Source organism: Malurus melanocephalus, unplaced genomic scaffold (assembly GCF_030028575.1).
Source record: "Malurus melanocephalus ecotype Western Australia unplaced genomic scaffold, MMel_1.1 scaffold_12, whole genome shotgun sequence".
Classification (NCBI taxonomy): domain Eukaryota; kingdom Metazoa; phylum Chordata; class Aves; order Passeriformes; family Maluridae; genus Malurus; species Malurus melanocephalus.
In genome coordinates this window covers 2,933,492-2,951,846 of record NW_026623244.1, presented here as the reverse complement: position 1 = coordinate 2,951,846, position 18,355 = coordinate 2,933,492, and the positions used below count along the sequence as shown (strand labels likewise).

Genomic DNA, 18,355 nt, shown 5'->3' with positions numbered 1-18,355 from the left:
TTGGGCATGAGGGAGTTTGGGGTCAGGTCCAGTGGCAGGAGATACCAGAAGTGGTCAGGAGTAGCGATCACTCTCTGCCTGGRCTGTCCCAACCATTCTCCCTTTTTCCCCCTTTCTCTTGCAGGCAACTGGACAAGAACCAGATCAGCTGCATCGAGGATGGGGCTTTCCGTGCRCTGCGGGGGCTGGAGGTCCTGTAAGTGACTGGGTACAGGCTGGAGCCTTCAGCTGCAACCSCATGCATGATGAGGGTGTCCTTGGGTGTCCCCACTCGCTGAGGTGCTGCAGGGACAGYCCCAGCATGCCATTTCTCCCTGGGCTTGAGCAGGGGCTGAGCAGGGGTCTGGTACCATTGCTCCAGGGCTGGATAATGCCCCAGGGGGCCACCCAGCTGCCCCTGGCTGTGGAGAGGAGAAGCCTGGAAAGGACAGAAAGCCCTGCTRAGGCGGGGCTGGGCTGTCCCCAACCTTTGGTTCTCCATCCATTCACCCTGTGCCAGATTGCTCCCAGGTGTTGGTGCCACCTAAACCATCTCACGTTTCCATTTACAGCCTGTCTGCCCTGACCTCCCCTTCTTTGTCTTCCTTCAGGACCCTGAATAACAACAATATCACTACAATCCCTGTGTCCAGCTTCAACCACATGCCCAAGCTGCGGACCTTGTGAGTGCCAGGGTCCTGGTGGTGGGAGGGACCTCCCGGGCTGGAGTGGGATGTCCCCAACTCTGCTGCTGCTGGTGCTGGGGGCTCAGTAGTGCTGGGACAGCACCACAGGGAGGGATTGGAGGGGGCACCCCTGCAGAGCATCCCCAAGTACTGCCAGGCAAGGTGGCCTTGGCAACTGGCACAGATGCTCTTAGGCTCCTCTGTATGTCCCTCTGAATGCCCCAGCCTTTGGGATGAGCCAGGCTGGGGCAGCTGGGGGCAGTGGGGTGGGCAGGAGCTGTCCTGTGGCTGCTGACGGCTCCATCCACCTGCAGCCGCCTGCATTCCAACCATCTCTTCTGCGACTGCCACCTGGCCTGGCTCTCGCAGTGGCTGCGCCAGCGTCCCACCATCGGGCTCTTCACCCAGTGTGCCGCTCCTGCCCAGCTCCGCGGCCTCAACGTGGCTGAGATCCAAAAGAACGAGTTCAGCTGCTCCGGTGAGGGGTGCAGGGGAGGTGGTGGGTGCCAGGGCAGGGACACGGGCCAGGGGGACAAGGCTTGTGCCACCGATGTAGCTCATCTCCACTCCTTGCAATGTGCCCGAGCTCAGAGCCTCAGAACCCACGCCGTAGGTTCATCTCAGGCCAGCACAGTCCTTGCTGTGGGGACAGTATGGGGATAGTGCCCCCCATCAGTGGGACAGTGCATGTCTGTGCCTCTGGAGYTTTTGCAGGGGGTCGGGGTGCACCAAGACCTTACACATCCACTCAACGATGCCATGAGCATTCTGAACTGTCACCAGGGTCCCTTCTTGAAGGTGCTGCTGGCCTGGCTCAGCTCTTTGCAATTCCAGTCCAATCCAGATTTAGATTTTTGGAATTGGCTGCTTCCCTGGCAGGACAAACGGACTCAGCACATGCCCAGCTCTGCAGCCTGTCCTCTGGCTCCTGCCCAGCCATGTGCACTTGCAGCAACGGCATCGTGGACTGTCGGGGCAAGGGGCTGACGGCCATCCCKGCCAACCTGCCTGAAACCATGACAGAGATGTGAGTATGGCCCCACACCATCACCACAGGGCTCTGGGTGGCTCAAGGCACTGGGGACACAGGAGCAAGATGCACAGCTCAGCCACTCCCGCAGGGCAGCAGGCCTTCCCTGCCCTTCTCTCACACTGCTCAGATTTAGCCCTGGATTTAGGTGCATTAAAAATGTAAATAGAGAAATAATCTCCTTAGAGGAATCCAATTATGGCGCAAAGCCCCTGCTGGGATGGTGCATGAAGTGTGTGGGAGGCAGCAGGCACCCCCAAACCCAAGGTGCTAAGGAGGAGAGGTCCTTCCCCCACCCCAGCCACCATGGTTCCCCTACCCATGGCACCACTCCCTGAGAGAGAAAGCCCCAACCACAGGATGCAAGTTGTCTCTGGGCAGAATATTTCCACACGTGTGGGGTAACTTACTGTGACCTTAGGGGCCCTGCAGCCCTGAGCCCTGTCAGTGGGGTTTGGCCAGCTCTAGAGCCCTCATCTCTYCCTCTTCTCTTTGCAGCCGTCTGGAGCTCAATGGCATCAAGTCCATCCCCCCAGGAGCCTTCTCACCCTACAAGAAGCTGCGGCGGATGTAAGTGTGCAGCCTCTACCAGCYCACCCCAAACCCAACACCCTTCACCCTGCTGGCCACTGCTGAGTGCTGACAGACACAGGACACCTGCTGTGGCATGGGTGCCCCATATGGCAGCACTGGAAGGGAGTCTAGGATATCCCCAGCTCTCTGATATATTGGTGTTGGGGGTGGTCCCCTGGACCTAGCAGAAGGGTGAGGACCTGGGCAAAGAGAGGAGAGGTCCAGGCCACCTACTCCCTTTGTGTTTCAGAGACCTGAGCAACAATCAGATCTCAGAGATTGCCCCTGATGCCTTCCAGGGGCTGCGCTCGCTGAACTCCCTGTAAGTGCYCACATGGTGTGGGTGGGGTGGGCTGGGTGCTGCACCCCCTTAACCATGCACCACATCTCTCCCCCATCTTTCTTTTCTCTCCCAGGGTGCTGTATGGCAACAAGATCACGGACCTCCCCAAGGGCGTCTTTGGAGGACTCTTTGCTCTGCAGCTGCTGTAAGGCGCCAGTGGCTGTGTGGGCTGCTTTTCAGGGACACAGGGAAGCAGGACTGAGCTCCCTGGCACCCATGGTGCAGTGAAGAGGGGTCCCCAGGCTCACATCCCTCCCTCCCTCCCTCCCTGCCAGGCTTCTCAATGCCAACAAGATCAATTGTGTGCGGGCAGATGCCTTCCAGGACCTGCAGAACCTCTCTCTGCTCTCACTCTACGACAACAAGATCCAGAGCCTGGCCAAAGGCACGTTCAGCTCCCTGCGGGCCATCCAGACTCTGTGAGTGTCCRTACCAGCTCCCATGCCTGGGTGGGCCAGCCTTTGGCAGAAAAGCATCTCCAGGACTGGAGGTGGTGATCACCCAKTACCCCTGGTAGTTTGTCACCTGCTGTCCCTGGCAATGTGTCAYCCGCTGTCCCCGGCATAGGCACCTGGCCCAGAACCCTTTCATCTGTGACTGCAACCTGAAGTGGCTGGCAGATTTCCTCCGTGCCAACCCCGTTGAGACCAGCGGAGCCCGCTGTGCCAGCCCCCGGCGCTTGGCCAACAAGCGCATCGGCCAGATCAAGAGCAAGAAGTTCCGCTGCTCGGGTGAGAGCTGTCCCCAGCCCTGTCACGGGCACCCTGTGGCACAGCTGTCCTCGGCCCTGTCCCAGCCTGGTGTCTGTGTGCTCAGAGTGCTGATATGCKTTTTTTTTCCTGCAGCCAAAGAGCAGTATTTCATCCCAGGTGAGCGGAGGAGCTGCACACGTGTGCATGGGTGTGTGCTTGGTACCCTTTTGGCCAGTCTGCCTGCAGGGGTGTTGTGCCAGAGTCCCGTTGTCTGGCCCAGCAGAACCACACTTAACTTCCCATGTGCTGGGTGTCACAATGTGTTGTGGCATCTCCCATTRCACCATTACCTGGATGGGTGTCCCCAGGATCCGGCTCTGTTTGCAGGAGGGTGGTGGGCAGTGCACACCCTGTGTACCCAGGACAAATATCCCAGCAGATCAGCTGCTTTGGGCATGGAGAAGGGTCATATGTGCACAGGGGCTGGAGTGAGGGGATCTGGGAAAGAGAACAAGACCAGGTGGGGATGTGGGAGGATCAGAGGGAGAGGGGGCAAGCACAGCCCCCTGTGCCTCTGCTCGTGGTAGCCCACACTGCCCTCACCATCACACAGGGACAGAGGATTATCATCTGAACAGTGAATGCAACAGTGACGTGATCTGCCCCCCGAAGTGCCGCTGTGAATCCGGGGTGGTCGAGTGCTCCAACCTGAAACTCACCAAGATCCCAGATCGCATCCCGCAGTCCACATCTGAACTGTAAGAGTCGCCTCTCTCACTCTGCCTTCCCTCCTGCAGCAGGAACCTTGCTGGCACTGGGGTTTGGCTCGGGGTTTGGGCTGTGCCAGGCGCTTCACAGCCATCTCCTGAGCTCTTTTCCCTGCTGCCCATTGTAGACGCCTGAACAACAATGAAATCTCCATCCTGGAGGCCACTGGCATTTTCAAGAAACTCCCACATCTGAAGAAAATGTGAGTATTGGGCAGGCACAGCTGTGTCAGGAGAGCCCGAGGGCTGGCAAGGCACATGGGGGTCCTGATACCAGGGCAGACTGGGGCATGAAATGGAAGCCATGTCCCACCCTTGGGGTCCTCTGAGGGACTGGCATCACGAGGTGCTTCGTGAGGTCTGGGGCAGGCAGACTTCAGGATGAGGTCAAGGCAGAGCCCCCTTTCCAGCCTGTTTTCCCCCCTTCACAGCAACCTCAGTAACAACAAGGTGTCGGAGATCGAGGATGGGGCATTCGAGGGGGCATCCTCTGTCAACGAGCTGCACCTCACTGTCAACCAGCTGGAGTCTGTGCGCAGCGGCATGTTCAGGGGCCTGGATGGGCTGAGGACCCTGTGAGTACCCTCTCCTCCATGGGCACAGGGATGGGGACATCTCTACTCCTTGGCTCCCTGCAGGGCCAGCTCAGGAGTGCCCTGCCCATTGGCTGGCTGTATCCAGTGCTGGGGGGCCGGGTTTTTGCTGCTCAGGGACTTTCTCTGGCTCGTTCTGCTGTGGTGGGCACTGCTGAGGTGGTTTCCCCCGTGCCACCTGCCCTTGTTGTAGGTGCCCTTGTTCTGTTTCCTCTGCAGGATGCTGAGGAACAACCGCATCAGCTGCATCCACAACGACAGCTTCACAGGGCTGCGCAATGTGCGCCTGCTCTCCCTGTACGACAACCAGATCAGCACCATCGCGCCGGGCGCCTTTGACACACTGCAGTCCCTCTCCACGCTGTACGTCCCAGGCCCCGGGGGATGCTCCCAGCCTGTCCTCATTGCATCTGGGGGATGCAGGTCACCCTGCCTGGTGGCTGTTCAGGTGCTGCCCTTGTGCTCCTTCCCATGTGCAGGAACCTGCTTGCCAACCCCTTCAACTGCAACTGCCAGCTGGCCTGGCTGGGGGACTGGCTGCGCAAGAGGAAGATCGTGACAGGGAACCCTCGGTGCCAAAACCCYGACTTCCTCCGGCAGATCCCGCTCCAGGACGTGGCTTTCCCCGACTTCAGGTGTGAGGAAGGTAACTCGTGGGCCCTGCGGTGCCRAGGGTGAGGGGAGACCAGGCTGCTCCTCCCAGGATGACGCCTTGTCCCACACCATCCCTGCTTCCAGGATGTGCCCGTGGCAAGCCAGTAGCTCGGGGGATCCCATGAATGCCCTCCCCTAATGACACAAAAGTTTCCCACCCTGGTACCCAGCCCTTGGGGTTACACTCAAATACCAGTCAGAAGCCAKGAGAGGAGTTTGCACCCACTGCACCTCATAGCTCTTGTGTGTAGGTGGGTCTGTGCTGGCCAAACGCTGTGCCCTGGGTGCTGGCAGGAGCAGATGTGYAGGCAAAGCCCACTGGGATTCATCCTGCTCCTTCCCTCCTTCCCTTCTCAACCTTGCACATGCGCCGGAGTTGGGCAGATGGAGCAGATGGGGAGTGTGCGTGGGGAGGAAAACCTTTTTTTTATGTATTTTTTTTTTAAATTTAGAGCAGCTTTTGAGCCCGCTGGAAAATATTTACAAACAAATCATCATTTCTTCTGCTTTCCCTCCTCCACCCCGTCAAAGACTGAAGGGTTGCATCCTGCGCCTTTCCTAACGGTGCGAGATAGCATACGGTTGTCCCAGGGATGCCTCTCCCGCAGGATTCCAGCGTCACGGCAGGGAAGGGGAGCAGTGCCAGCTCCTCTGGCTGCTGGGCAAAGGCTCCACTCCGTCTGACCTGTGTCTGGGAGATGGGTGAAGGACATTGTTTCAGGAGGATTTGCAGGGCTGAGCCCCTTTTTCTCTACCCTTAATCTCTGTTGTCCCATGACTGCATTTTTGCATGAAAATGGTGAAAAGCAGAGCAGCCTTGAGCTGGCTGGTTGCACCCACACCAGTGGGGCAGGCGATTTCTGGGTGCAGGAGCAATTCCTGCACTATTGCCTGCAACACCCAGCTTTGGGGGCAGGGGACAGTGGCTGGCATTGAACTCACACGATGCCCAAGGGCTGGACCCTGGTGACGTGGTGGCTTTTCATGCCYGGTGCAGGTAAGGAGGAGACGAGCTGCATCCCCCGGCCCCAGTGCCCGCAGGAATGCACCTGCCTCGACACGGTTGTCCGCTGCAGCAACAAGCACCTCAAGGCCCTGCCCAAGGGGATCCCCAAGAATGTCACAGAGCTGTAAGTAGTGGGCGAGTTCCCCTAACCCTCCATCAGCTTTACAGCTCTGGGTGAGGGGCCTCTGCTGTGGGCTTGCAGGTGTCAGGGCAGAGACTCCTGGGCTCGTCCCCATACCTCCATCCTGGCCTGGTAGGGGGAGTAGGACCTTCACCCATCCRTGGGATCCTGTCCAGCCACAGAACCAGCAAGTGGGTCAGCAAGATTCTCTCTGATGACTTGGGGCAATCAAGGGTATTTGTGCAAGAGGTGTAGTCACCCAGCAGCTGGGACCTTTGTCTTTGCCCCTTGGGAAGGGACAGTGAGGGACAGGCATTCCCTGCATTGTGGTCCTCACAGAGCCATGCAGCTCAGGGCCATCTGCCTCTCACCACAGCGCTGGGCAGTGGGGTGCATCGGCTTGGGGTCAGCCACCCATCACTGTGGGTGCCAGGGAGATGCCCACAYAGCCATGCCAGAGCTGAATGTGCAGGCTCCATGCTGCCCATCGCTGCGAAGGAGCTCTGTCCCCATCGGGATGAGGGATGGCATCCCCCTGGTGCGGGCACAGGTTGGGCACATATAGATATGCATACCACCCCCACACCCCCTCCGCTGTCTTGCACCCCCCCTCTCTCTACATCCTCCACCATCTCTCACATGCTCACACATGCCTTGGGAACGGTTACAGCCTCCCACGCTCACAGCGGATGTGTAAACGCGGCACGTGGCTGGCTGCGCTTGCACACGTAGGCTGCTGGGAGACTGTCCCCAGGGACGTGCCTGCAAACCCAGGTGTGCCATTGTGCTCACACACGAGCTCCCCTGCCAGCCTAGGGGTCTCTGAGAGCCCCCTGGGCCCTGGGTGCAGGAGTGAGGTGGTGCCGGAGATGCTTCTTGCAGCCCAAAGTCCGTGGTGCTCAGGAGAAAAAAGGGGCGGAGGAAGGGACCTCCTGCTTCTCACCTGCCTCAAGGTGCTTTTGTTCTCCCTTGCAGCTACCTGGATGGAAACCAGTTCACCCAGGTCCCGGGGCAGCTCTCTACCTTCAAATATCTGCAGCTTGTGTAAGTAGCCAGGAGCAGGAGCCCAGGTGCTGGAGGCACTGCTGGACCTTGTGGGTGAGGGCARGGGCTGTCTCCATGGTGTGTGATCCTGAGGAGGGGCCTGGCAGTGTGTGGGGACCTCTGACATCCCTGTGTCCCTCCTGTGCAGCACAGCTGGCTGTCAGCAATGCTCAGCCTTTGGTGCCGGGCATGGAACAGAGTGGGGACAAGTGGCATTGCTGCCATCACCCTGTGGGACAGGGTGGCATTGCTGCCATCACCCTTTCTCCCCAGCCCTGCTGTTCCCTTGGGGCTGTGCTGTGCTGCTGTTTGCACCCCATTGCAGCTGAGCGGGCTGGGGAGCAGTGAGAGGGGACAGGGCCCAGCTGGCTCCAAACCATGGGGTTTCTGTTTTCCAGCGATCTGAGCAACAACAAGATCAGCTCCCTGAGCAACTCCTCCTTCACCAACATGAGCCAGCTCACCACCCTGTAAGTGCGGTCCCAGCTGAGCTGTGCGAGCTGTTCTAGGGGACCCCAAAGCCTGGGGGGTGCTGGGGACACCAGGGTCTCMACCCTTTGCCTGGTGGAGCTGTGGTTTGAGGTTGGGCTCATGCAGGGGTGTAGCCCAGGGTGGGTTTCTTGCAGCACACATGGCTGTGTTGCCTGCTTCCCTCCCTCCCGCAGGATCCTCAGCTACAACTCCCTGCAGTGCATCCCTCCGCTGGCCTTCGAGGGCCTCCGCTCCCTGCGGCTGCTGTAAGTACCCACCATACYTCCCCTGCCCACAGCCCTGCCCACAGCCCTGCTCGGCCCCTTCTGTGCTGCTGCCATGTCCCCATGTCCCCTGTGCCCACTCGAAGCTGGGTGCAGGCACATGGGCAGGGTGGAGGCTGCAGGAGGAGCACAGCAAGGTTCGTTTGCTCTCAGAGCAGATGGTGCCTTTGCAACAGTGACAGTGTGGCAGGGTCCAGCTGTGCCACCCACACCTGGACCCATGGGGTGAGGGCAGCCCAGCTGCCTACAGTCCTTGCTGCCCACCTTGGAGCCCCGGGCATCGCAGGACCTTCTGTTCTCTGCAGGTCTCTCCATGGCAATGACATTTCCACCCTCCCTGAGGGCATCTTCGCAGATGTCACCTCCCTGTCCCACCTGTGAGTATCTCTTCCCTCTCTGCTTGGCTCAGGGCTGGATGCAGGCTTCACAGACCTTTAAAAACCACTAGGCTGAGCTTGGCCTGCCTGGAGGGTGAGCTGCCTTCTCCCCTCTTCTCTGGGGTGGTATCTGTGGCATCAATTGYTGGAGAGTGGCTGTGGCCCACTGCCCATGCTCAGATCCAGATGTGCAGCTGAGTCTCCCAGTGCTGATGAGATGTCCCCATGGTTTAGGTGGATGTGGTGTGGGGTCCTTCSCCATCCACTACATCTCTGGGATCCCCCAAGATGTGGGTCAAGCCATGCAAAGTGGTGGCACACCTATGGATTGGCAGGGGCTGCTCTGACACACACCAGTGTCTTGTTAACCTTCTGCCAGTGTGCTTCCCTCCAACAGTGCCCCAGTTTGTCATCAGGTATTCTCCTGGCAGCAATGGTGTTTCAKCCCCTCTTTGAGCGAGCCTGCACCCCAGAAGCACTGCCCCATACTCACCACCTGGGGCCAGGTTTTAGCTTTGTTCAGTGTCCCTTTTGTCCCCTCCCTGTGTTCACTAAGCTGTTCCCAGCTGCCTGCTTCTGGCATCCTGGGGGTCTCAGGCTGTTCCTTCAGTCTCCAAAGAACATCTTGATTTCCAGCCCTGGCCTTGGTTTTTTGGGAGCAGCACTGCTTGCTCTGCTGCATTTTGCCCTGGCTGTGCTGCCTTTGCCGCTGCCAGCCAGCACTGCTGGTTCCCACAGGCTGAGCTGTGCCACAGCCAGTGCTGCRGGTGCTGTAGGACCAGTTTTGTCAGCCCCAGAAGATCTGCTGTCCCTATTGCCTGTCCTCTGTTCTGCCATCTCCTTCCTTTGTCACCTGTGTTGGTCACACGAGCCCTCCATCCCTGCTGACCTTTGCAGTCAAGGAGGATGCAAAGGGACATCCAGCCCCTCAGCCTCCCACGCCATCCACTGCTTCCAYACCCTTCACTGCTGTGGGGCAGAGCAGCCCTCCATCCTCCTTTTCCTTTCCCAGGGCAATTCCTTGCTTTCCTCCAATGCTGTCTGCCCAAGCTCTGTCCATCCCATTGTCTCTGCATGGCCTCAAGGCACTTTGCCCAGTTTGCTGGCCTCAAGCAGCTTTGCCCATGTACTGGAGAGGGACTGCCAAGAATTTCTGCGTAGGCAGTGGAGGAGAGCCCCAGGGCAGAGCATGGAGCTGTGGATTTGGCAGCAGGGTGGTCTAACTGGGCAGCATTGCGGGGCTGTGTCCCCCAGTCCTCCCATTGCGGGCAGCACCCTCTGGTGGGTCCAGAAAGGGAGCAGCACTGGTTTGCCCATCATGTGGCAGCCTGGTCAAGTGACAGAGTTGTGGCCACCTCCCTCTGTGTGGCAGCAGGTGCCATTTTGCCCCTCTTCTCCTGCAGAGCCATCGGGGCCAACCCCCTGTACTGCAGCTGCAACCTGCGCTGGCTGTCCAGCTGGGTCAAGACGGGGTACAAGGAGCCCGGCATCGCCCGCTGCGCTGGGCCCCCCGACATGGAAGGAAAGTTGCTGCTCACCACCCCTGCCAAGAAATTTGAGTGCCAAGGTGAGAAGTGCCCATGCTGTCTATGCATGCCCTCCTCTGGGCACCCAGCAGAGCAATGCTTTGTGAGTCTGKGTGGCTCCACGACTTCATGTGTTGAGCTGCCTTGGGCTGGAGGGGGACCAGGGTGCTTCCATCCTCTTACCCGAGTGGTGGCACATCCCTGGTGACAGAGCAGACTGGTGGCTGTCCCACTGCATGGTCACAGCCCCTTGGCAGGACAGGCTGTGCTCCCAGCAGAGGGAGCCCAGTAAAGGACACGTTCCCATCCCTCACACTGATGGTCATCTCCGTGCCTTCCGTCCCACAGGCCCACCTGCCCTGAGCGTCCAGGCCAAGTGCAACCCCTGCCTGTCCAGCCCCTGCCAGAACCAGGGCACCTGCCACAATGACCCCCTTGGCTCCTACCGCTGCACCTGTCCCAGTGGCTACAAGGTACCCTGGTCSCAGGGGTCCCCGGTGCKYGGTGGCATGTCCCTGGGAGCAGAGCAGGGGCTCTGCCATGCCCCTGGGGCTTCCTGCCTGCAGGGCCACCCACTGTCTCTATGTGCATTCTGCTGAGTGGGATGGGGAGAGCTGGGCAGGTGCTGTGCCACCCTCCTYGCTCCCACCTTTCCATCCTTCCCCAGGGCAGGGACTGTGAGGTGGCACTCAGTGGCTGCTCCTCCAACCCTTGTGCCAAYGGGGGGACCTGCCAGCCTCAGGAGGGGGAAGGAGCTGGGTTCAGGTGAGTGCTGGACCGGAATCCATGAAARGTGGGTGTTTGGGCAGTAGCATGGAGCCCTGGCATCCCACAGAGAGAAGTTCTGATACTTCTTTCCCCTCCTGCATGCTCCCTTGGGCATACAGCTGGGATGTTGTATTCACATGGGAGCTCCAACTTATGTTGTCTGAGTCTACTTCCCCATGTCCCCCAACCCAAAAGGCTCCTAGGCTGAGGCCAGTGGGGGAGAGGAGGGTACCATCACCACAGGAGGCAAGGACAGTAGAAGGCAGTGGGATTTGGGACTGGGACTGGTTACTGTGGTGCTGGAGTCACTGCTGCTCCCCACAGGGCTGCCTTGCCCTCACACAACCCCCGCTGCCCAGAATGCTTTAGGGCCGTTCTGAGAATCAGGCTGCAATTAGGAGCTGAAAATAGTTGGGGGTGAGGAGGTGGGCTGTGCAGCCCCTCCTGCGCTGAGAGGCCTCTTAGCCTGTTGTCGTGGCAACACAGCATCCTTGGGCAGGCTGTGCTGCCTCCCACCCCTGTGCCCAGTGTGCGACACGAGGACACCAAACCCAGCTCTTGGTGTGCATGTGTGCTCTGCACCAAGGTCCTGTGTGGTATTTTGGGGGAGCCACCCCAAAATATTCCATTTCTTTTTCCTCCTTGACACTGCCCTGGCTCCGTGGYAGGTGCCTGTGCCCAGTGGGCTTCGAGGGCCTGAGCTGCCACGCCACCAGCGACCCCTGCAAGGAGCACAGCTGCGAGAACGGGGGCTCCTGYGTGCCCAGTGCCACCAACTACACCTGCCTTTGTCCTGCACACTACACAGGTACTCGGAATGGGGGCTAGCCATCTCCAAATGGCACAGGCCTGGCACAGAAATGTGCCCAGTGCTTCTACCCACTCATGAGGGCTAAATAGCTCTTCTGCCTGCTGTCTCAATGCCTGAAACCACAGCCTCTGTGCTCAGCTGAACCCACACACACTGGGATGCCCTCAGTGTGGGGCTCAGGCAGGGTAGCAGAGCCCTGCGCCTGTGGGGTGCGAGCTGTGGGCTTGGCAGCTCCCTGCCTTGAGTCCCTCAGGGGTTCCCTGTGCCCTGTGGGGACTGGGGCTGCTCCTCTGGTGCTGGAGCTGCTGGGCACCCCCTCTTCTGCCTTGCAGGGGAATTCTGTGAGCAGCCACCCGATTTCTGCTCAGCTGAGCACAACCCCTGCCAGCACGASTCCACCTGCATCTCCACCAGCCAGGGGCCCAGGTGAGCCCGCTCCTCTCCAAATCACTTTTTCTGTTTGTCTGGGGTTTTTTAGATGTGCTTTTTGGGGACTACAGTGAGGGGGCATGGAGAGGGGGGTGACAGGAGGAGGAGCAGGCACCCACCGGTGCAGGGGGGAAGGCAAGGGCAGCGTTGAGCCCCCCGCCTGCCCCAGGTGTGAGTGTGCACCCGGCTACGTGGGGAGCAACTGCAGCGAGGACTTCGATGACTGCCAGGACCACCGGTGCCAGAACAACGCCCGCTGCCTGGAYGAGGTGAACGGCTACTCCTGCCTCTGCACTGAGGGCTACAGGTACCACCAGGGAGAAACAGAGCACCTGCAGTAGTGGGGATGGTTTGTGTCACTGTGCAGAAGGGACAAGTTTTGGCAACCAAGTCATCCATCCATCATCCATCCATCCATCCATCCATTCCCCGTGTGAGAGGAAGGAGTGATGCTGGGAGTGTGTGTCTCTGGGGATGGAGCCAGCACCCCTAGGGAGGGACCGCAGGGCACAGCTCAGCACCCCGGCATCCCTCTGCTGCCAGTGTCTGGAGAGCYTCCCCAGGGACCCCAAATCAGGGGGTGCTGGTGAGCCCTGTGGGGCAGTGGGCAGGGTGTAGGACACTTTCCCAGCCCCCAGCTCACCAGCACCCTTGGCCCCACAGTGGCCAGCTCTGCGAGATGCCGCCCCACGCCGCTGGCCAGCCTGGCCTCTGTGAGCGAGCTGAATGCCAGAACGGGGCCCCATGCGTGGAGCGGGGTGCCCGTGCCCTTTGCCAGTGCCTGCCTGGCTTTGGYGGCCCCAAATGTGAGAAGCTGCTGAGCGTCAACTTCGTGGACCGTGACACGTACCTGCAGTTCACRGACCTGCAAGACTGGCCCCGGGCCAACATCACCCTTCAGGTGAGGGCTGGGGGGGCGTGGGAGCATCGAGGGATGGCATTGGGGATGCTACCCCAGGGACATGGGCTCCCACCTCTCTTTCTGGCAGGTCTCCACGGCTGAAGGCAATGGCATCCTGCTGTACAAYGGTGACAGTGACCACATGGCTGTGGAGCTGTACCAGGGCCACGTGAGGGTCAGCTATGACCCTGGCACCCACCCCAGCTCAGCCATCTACAGGTACCTGCCACCCCTTCCGCACTCACTGGGGACCACCACCCCCATTATTTCGGCCTGGGGRCGTCCCCAGTGACCCAGCCATCCCTGCCAGTGCTGAGACCATCAACGATGGGCAGTTCCACACCGTGGAGCTGGTGACCTTCGACCAGATGGTGAACCTGTCCATCGATGGGGGCAGCCCCATGACYATGGACAACTCGGGCAAGCACTACACGCTGAACAGTGAGGCTCCCCTCTACGTGGGAGGTAGGACAGGGCCTGGGTGATGGAGGGCACRGGGGGCATCCGGGTGCACTGATGGYYGTGCTCTCCCCAGGAATGCCTGTGGATGTCAAYTCGGCTGCCTTCCGCCTCTGGCAGCTCCTCAATGGCACCAGCTTCCACGGATGCATCCGCAACCTCTACATCAACAAYGAGCTGCAGGACTTCACCAAGACACGGATGACGCCGGGGGTGGTGCCGGGCTGCGAGCCCTGCCGCAAGCTCTACTGCCTGCACGGCATCTGCCAGCCCTTGAGTGCCCAGGGCCCCGTGTGCCACTGCGAGCCCGGCTGGGACGGGCCCCACTGCGACCAGCCCCGCAGCGGCCCCTGCCAGGGGCACAAGTGAGTGCCCCCACCCCATTGTCTGCCCTACCCGCCCCTCCTGCTGGCGGTTTGTCCTGGCCTGTGGCTGGTTCCTGCTGCTGTGCCATGCCAGTCCCGTGCCATCACAGTGGTGCCCTGCCCTGCCACTGGCCCCGAGTTGTGCCAGGCTGTTCTGTGCTGGTGGTGCCRTGCCAGAGCYGCAGCAGCGCTGTGCCACGATGGCCGTGCTGTGCCAGGTGGTGCCACACTGCGCTGGTGCTGAGCCTTGCCGTGMCCAGTGCTGGGCTGTGTGTGCTGGTGCCACGCCGTGCCACACCAGCAGGTCCTGACAGCACTGGCTGCCCACAGGTGTGTGCATGGGCTGTGCCTGCCCCTCGACGCCCTCTCCTACAGCTGCCAGTGCCAGGAGGGCTACCAGGGTGCCCTCTGCAACCAGCCTGTGGAACCACCCGATCCCTGCCGCCGCCAGCCMTGTGTTCACGGCCACTGCCACCTCACCCCGGGTGGCCAGCCCACCTGCGAGTGCCACGATGGCTACACCGGAGCCCTCTGTGACCAGGGTAGGTGCTGAGGAGGTGGGTGTCCAGGGAGGGCRGCCCTGTGCCACAGCACCGGSCTGAGCATCGTTGTCCCACTGTCCCACAGAGCCGGAGTGCCGTGGGGAGCCGGTGAGGGACTACCACCAGGTGCAGCGGGGCTACGCCATCTGCCAGACGACGCGGCCAGTGGCCTGGGTGGAGTGCCGGGGGACCTGCGGTGGCCCTGACGCCGGCTGCTGCACTGGGCTGCGGCTCCGACGCAGGAAATACGCCTTCGAGTGCAGCAACGGTGCRACCTTCGTGGAGGAGGTGGAGAAGCCCAGCAAGTGCGGCTGCAGCCAGTGCCTGTGAGCAGCCACCGGCCCTGCAGAGCCGGGGGGCTGCCAGGGAGACCCCCAGAGCCAAGAACCTCACTTTGCCCTGCGGGCATGATGCTGCTCTCTGGGTGTTCTGAACTGCAGCTGCATCCGAGGAGCCCAGCAGAGGGTAGAGCTGGTGCATCTAGAAGGTTGGGAAGGAAACAGATTAAAAAAAAAAAAAAAGAAAAAAAAAAGGAAAAAAACCCACAAACAAAGCAAATGTGTAGATAGAGAATTTTTTTAAGAACTGCAGCTACACAGATGTGTGGATATGGAACGGGCATGCTGCCCAGCTGCCCCATCCTCTCCCTGTGGCACTCTGCCTTCCTGCCAGTGCAGCCCCACAGCCATGGAGGGCAGTGCCTGCGTCCTCGTGGAGTCCCCTCCCTGGCAGCCCTGTCCCTTGCATCAGCCCAGCGATCTGAGGGCTTTTTCAACCCCTGGGACTGGAGGAGGGGGGCCTGACATGGCAGAGCCCCRTGAGCCACGGTAAGCCATGGTCACAGAGGGCTGCGTGGTGGAGCCAGCATTGTGCAGTCCTGAGCTCAGACCCGGTTCCCCATCCTCTCTTCTGGCAGCCCTGGTCTCTCTCCCTGCAGAGTGCTGGAGCCCAAAGTACCCCTGATAATGAGACCAACTCTGTGGCCACAGCCTGAGCTCCTGGTGACACCCCCAGTCTGTGCACGCCGGCTGAGCTTTGCAGTGCATGGGCACGCACAGGTCCAGCCCACTGTGGTCACATCAGGGCCACGCTGGTGGAGCAGGGCCAGGGCAGTGCCAGCCACAGTGAATCGRGACCAGTGCATAAAAGTATCTGAGGGTTCCAGTGCCAACTTACCCTGTGCCATGGGGGCCAGCACTGTGCCATTCTTGTGGAGAAGGCCTCGAGTACCCCTGGCTCAGCCAGGTGGCTCTKCTCAGAGGTGGGAGCTGTGTGAGGGCAGCACAGGGATCCCCTTTTTCCAGGCTCTGTCCTGGGGGAGTGGACCTGCAGCTGGGCAACGGTGYCCCATGTCCCACTGACCCAGCCAGCAGGAGCAAGAGGCTGCTGGCACAGCTGGGATGCGGGTTTGTTTGCTGTGCCCACCACCAGCGCCTCAGTCTTGTGTGTGCCAAGTAGAAGARGCTGAAGATGTCCAAACCTGCAAGCTTGGAGTCACCACGGCTGCCAGGGCACGGCCCACCAGCTCTTGGACTCAAGTGCCCATACCCAGCATCTCTCCAAAGCCCACAGGGCATGTGCTGGGCTGCTGTGGGTGCAGGGGCACAAGGGAAGCTCATGCCAGGTGCTGCAGGCACCCAACATCCACAGCAGCATCACCTCTGTGACTGTGGGGGCTAAGGAAGGTGGGGCCCAACCTGGGACACTGCACATGGCTGGACAGTGAACACCGCATGGCCCTGGTGGACAGACTCATCCCAGGGCTGCAGTCCTGGGTCTCTCCGTCACRCTGCCCCGGCACTCCAGCTCCAGGTCTGCACTGCTAGCCACAGCCGGCTCAGGGCATCTCCACTGGATATACCCAGCTCTGCAGGTGCYGTCGCCATCCCTGCTCACCACTGGCATCCAGGGCGTTCCCACCACCACGGGGATGTGTTTCTGCCACAAATGCCCTCTCCATGGGAGCTCCTCRGCCACACAGAGGAGCTGGGATGCGTCTCATTTTGCCTGTGGCCCTCCCGGGGCTTGGTTGTGTTGTGTTTCTGTTCTTGCTGTACGCTAACCGCTAAAGTATCTCTTTATACAGAATACTTACAGATTCTAATATATATTTGTATTTCATTTTGTTATAGTATTTTTATATGTTTGGGGTCAACAAATGATGTTTTCTTTTTGTTTACAGATGCTACTGGGCAGGAAAATGACGGTGGCTTTGTTTGGCCCGTGGGGTTTGTGTGTGTCACTATTGAAGACGCTGGTTTGTACTAGGCTGGCGAGGGAGGCGCTGGGCATCCTTCCGCTGGCAGAGGCTGTATTGTTTTAGGAGATGTTTGGTATTGTCTATGTTGTCTTCCATGTGAACATGACATTTATTCATTCAGAGGCTTGGCCTCTTCTTTCCTGGCGGGGAGAAGGGGGCAGCTGATGCTTGGGAGCTGCTGAGTGTGTGAGGAGGTGGCACAGGATGGAAAGAGTTGGTCCTGCCTTGGGCGCTTCTGGCCAAAGCAGCACCCCCATGGTGCAGGGACAAGCAGCCAGGGTTATCCATGCAATGCCTCACRAAAGCAGCCATCACTGCCGGGGTCCTGTGTGTGGGAAACTGAAGGGCCAGTGCCTGCTGTGGGCATGGAATGGCTCCAGGGGAAACTGGGCACTTGGAGCTCTCTGGGAAGGGAAGAGGGACCCTGGGCAGCAGTCCCCGGGAGGACTGAGAGGTTGCTCCATTGGCGCCACAAACACAGGTCTGCCACAGCTCAGGCAYTGGTGTAGAGCACTGAAATCTCACACAGGATTTATACCCGCCCCCTGCACAGGGAACGGTGACACTGAGGGTGCCAGCCTGCTGTGCCCCACCTCGTGCACTCATTCACCTTCAATCTTTCCCACTTATCACACCAAACAAACACTGATATCAAAGAAACGTTTAATAAGCTGCAATAAAATACGGACCTTTAGAAAGCTCATAGGGTGAATATTGACAGTGAGGAAGAAAAGAAAACAAGGTGGTGGGAATCCTTGAGGAGGTCAGATCTGAGTCAGGGACCTTTTACCTGGAACAAGAACACAACTTTTTCCATAGGCTAGGATGAAATAAAAGACAGGAGCACAGAGTTCACAAATGTCAACAATTAGAGAATCGATACATACTCAAAGTTCAAATGACCCAGCTCTTATAGCTATACATATTGATTTAAAGCAACTTAATATAATTTTATTTTTCTTTTTCTTTTATATATACACTTTCAAAGGTTCATCAGGTGAGGTATGTAAACATTATCTAATGGAAATTCCTCTCCACATTTCCAACCGAGAATTCACAGCAGACAATTCATTTTCCCAACTTGTAGCGCAGTACTTCCCTCTCCCTACACCAACTGGGAATGCCATCCCAAGCCACGGCTCTCCCAGGTGCAGTCACTGGCTCCCACTTCCCACTGCTGGTCTGTACAGTTCACATCGCTTGGGCTCAAACATACAGTACCGGACAGGAGGAATTTCAGCTCAGTGTCTTAAAATTCATATAGAAACAAACAAGAGAAACAAAACTCTCCCAGGGAAGCAGACACAGATGAAGGAAAAACATTTGCCATCAGGGTGGAGATAATATTTAAATATTTTGCATCTTAAGAAAAAATTACTGTGTTGTTTCCTTTTTTCTTTTTTTTTTTTTCTTTTTTTACACACCTGTTCCAAGGGTGAAGGAAGCATGGGACTGGCAGAGGGTCCTGCAGGGCTGGGACCCAGCAGCACCCCTCAGTCCATTCTCCAGAGTCAGAGACTCATCACTGCAAAAGCAGCCCTGATCCTGCTGACACTGCCCCACTGCCTCACAGACAGCTGGGCTGGAAGGTCACAGCCAGCCACACTTCCAGGCAAAAAGGGGTTAACAAAAAAACAAAACAAAAAAACAAACAAACAAAAAAACAAACACCCC

General features: G+C 58.9%; 1 protein-coding gene across 2 annotated transcripts in view; it reads left to right on the top strand.

Annotated features, from left to right (window-relative positions):
• The window catches only part of SLIT1 (slit guidance ligand 1), a 61,424-nt gene extending 43,467 nt beyond the window's left edge, over positions 1 to 17,957 (top strand). The window contains exons 6-38 of one of the 2 annotated variants that reach the window (XR_008966280.1): positions 125 to 196; positions 591 to 662; positions 980 to 1,143; positions 1,545 to 1,692; positions 2,194 to 2,265; positions 2,519 to 2,590; positions 2,685 to 2,756; positions 2,887 to 3,030; positions 3,179 to 3,342; positions 3,457 to 3,480; positions 3,917 to 4,061; positions 4,199 to 4,273; positions 4,502 to 4,645; positions 4,883 to 5,026; positions 5,143 to 5,309; positions 6,315 to 6,447; positions 7,420 to 7,488; positions 7,887 to 7,958; positions 8,154 to 8,225; positions 8,549 to 8,620; positions 10,024 to 10,187; positions 10,495 to 10,619; positions 10,814 to 10,911; positions 11,583 to 11,722; positions 12,058 to 12,151; positions 12,324 to 12,461; positions 12,818 to 13,055; positions 13,144 to 13,274; positions 13,366 to 13,520; positions 13,591 to 13,879; positions 14,210 to 14,421; positions 14,507 to 16,294; positions 16,604 to 17,957. Coding sequence is in view for 1 of the 2 variants with exons in the window: in XM_057380373.1 (XP_057236356.1) it covers positions 125 to 196; positions 591 to 662; positions 980 to 1,143; positions 1,545 to 1,692; positions 2,194 to 2,265; positions 2,519 to 2,590; positions 2,685 to 2,756; positions 2,887 to 3,030; positions 3,179 to 3,342; positions 3,457 to 3,480; positions 3,917 to 4,061; positions 4,199 to 4,273; positions 4,502 to 4,645; positions 4,883 to 5,026; positions 5,143 to 5,309; positions 6,315 to 6,447; positions 7,420 to 7,488; positions 7,887 to 7,958; positions 8,154 to 8,225; positions 8,549 to 8,620; positions 10,024 to 10,187; positions 10,495 to 10,619; positions 10,814 to 10,911; positions 11,583 to 11,722; positions 12,058 to 12,151; positions 12,324 to 12,461; positions 12,818 to 13,055; positions 13,144 to 13,274; positions 13,366 to 13,520; positions 13,591 to 13,879; positions 14,210 to 14,421; positions 14,507 to 14,751 (4,126 nt within the window). In the remaining variant the exon portion in view is untranslated. Of the gene's footprint in view, positions 1 to 124; positions 197 to 590; positions 663 to 979; positions 1,144 to 1,544; positions 1,693 to 2,193; positions 2,266 to 2,518; positions 2,591 to 2,684; positions 2,757 to 2,886; positions 3,031 to 3,178; positions 3,343 to 3,456; positions 3,481 to 3,916; positions 4,062 to 4,198; positions 4,274 to 4,501; positions 4,646 to 4,882; positions 5,027 to 5,142; positions 5,310 to 6,314; positions 6,448 to 7,419; positions 7,489 to 7,886; positions 7,959 to 8,153; positions 8,226 to 8,548; positions 8,621 to 10,023; positions 10,188 to 10,494; positions 10,620 to 10,813; positions 10,912 to 11,582; positions 11,723 to 12,057; positions 12,152 to 12,323; positions 12,462 to 12,817; positions 13,056 to 13,143; positions 13,275 to 13,365; positions 13,521 to 13,590; positions 13,880 to 14,209; positions 14,422 to 14,506 lie in introns of both variants that reach the window. The other variant, XM_057380373.1, reaches the window with a different exon arrangement.
• The last annotated feature ends 398 nt before the right edge of the window (positions 17,958 to 18,355 follow it).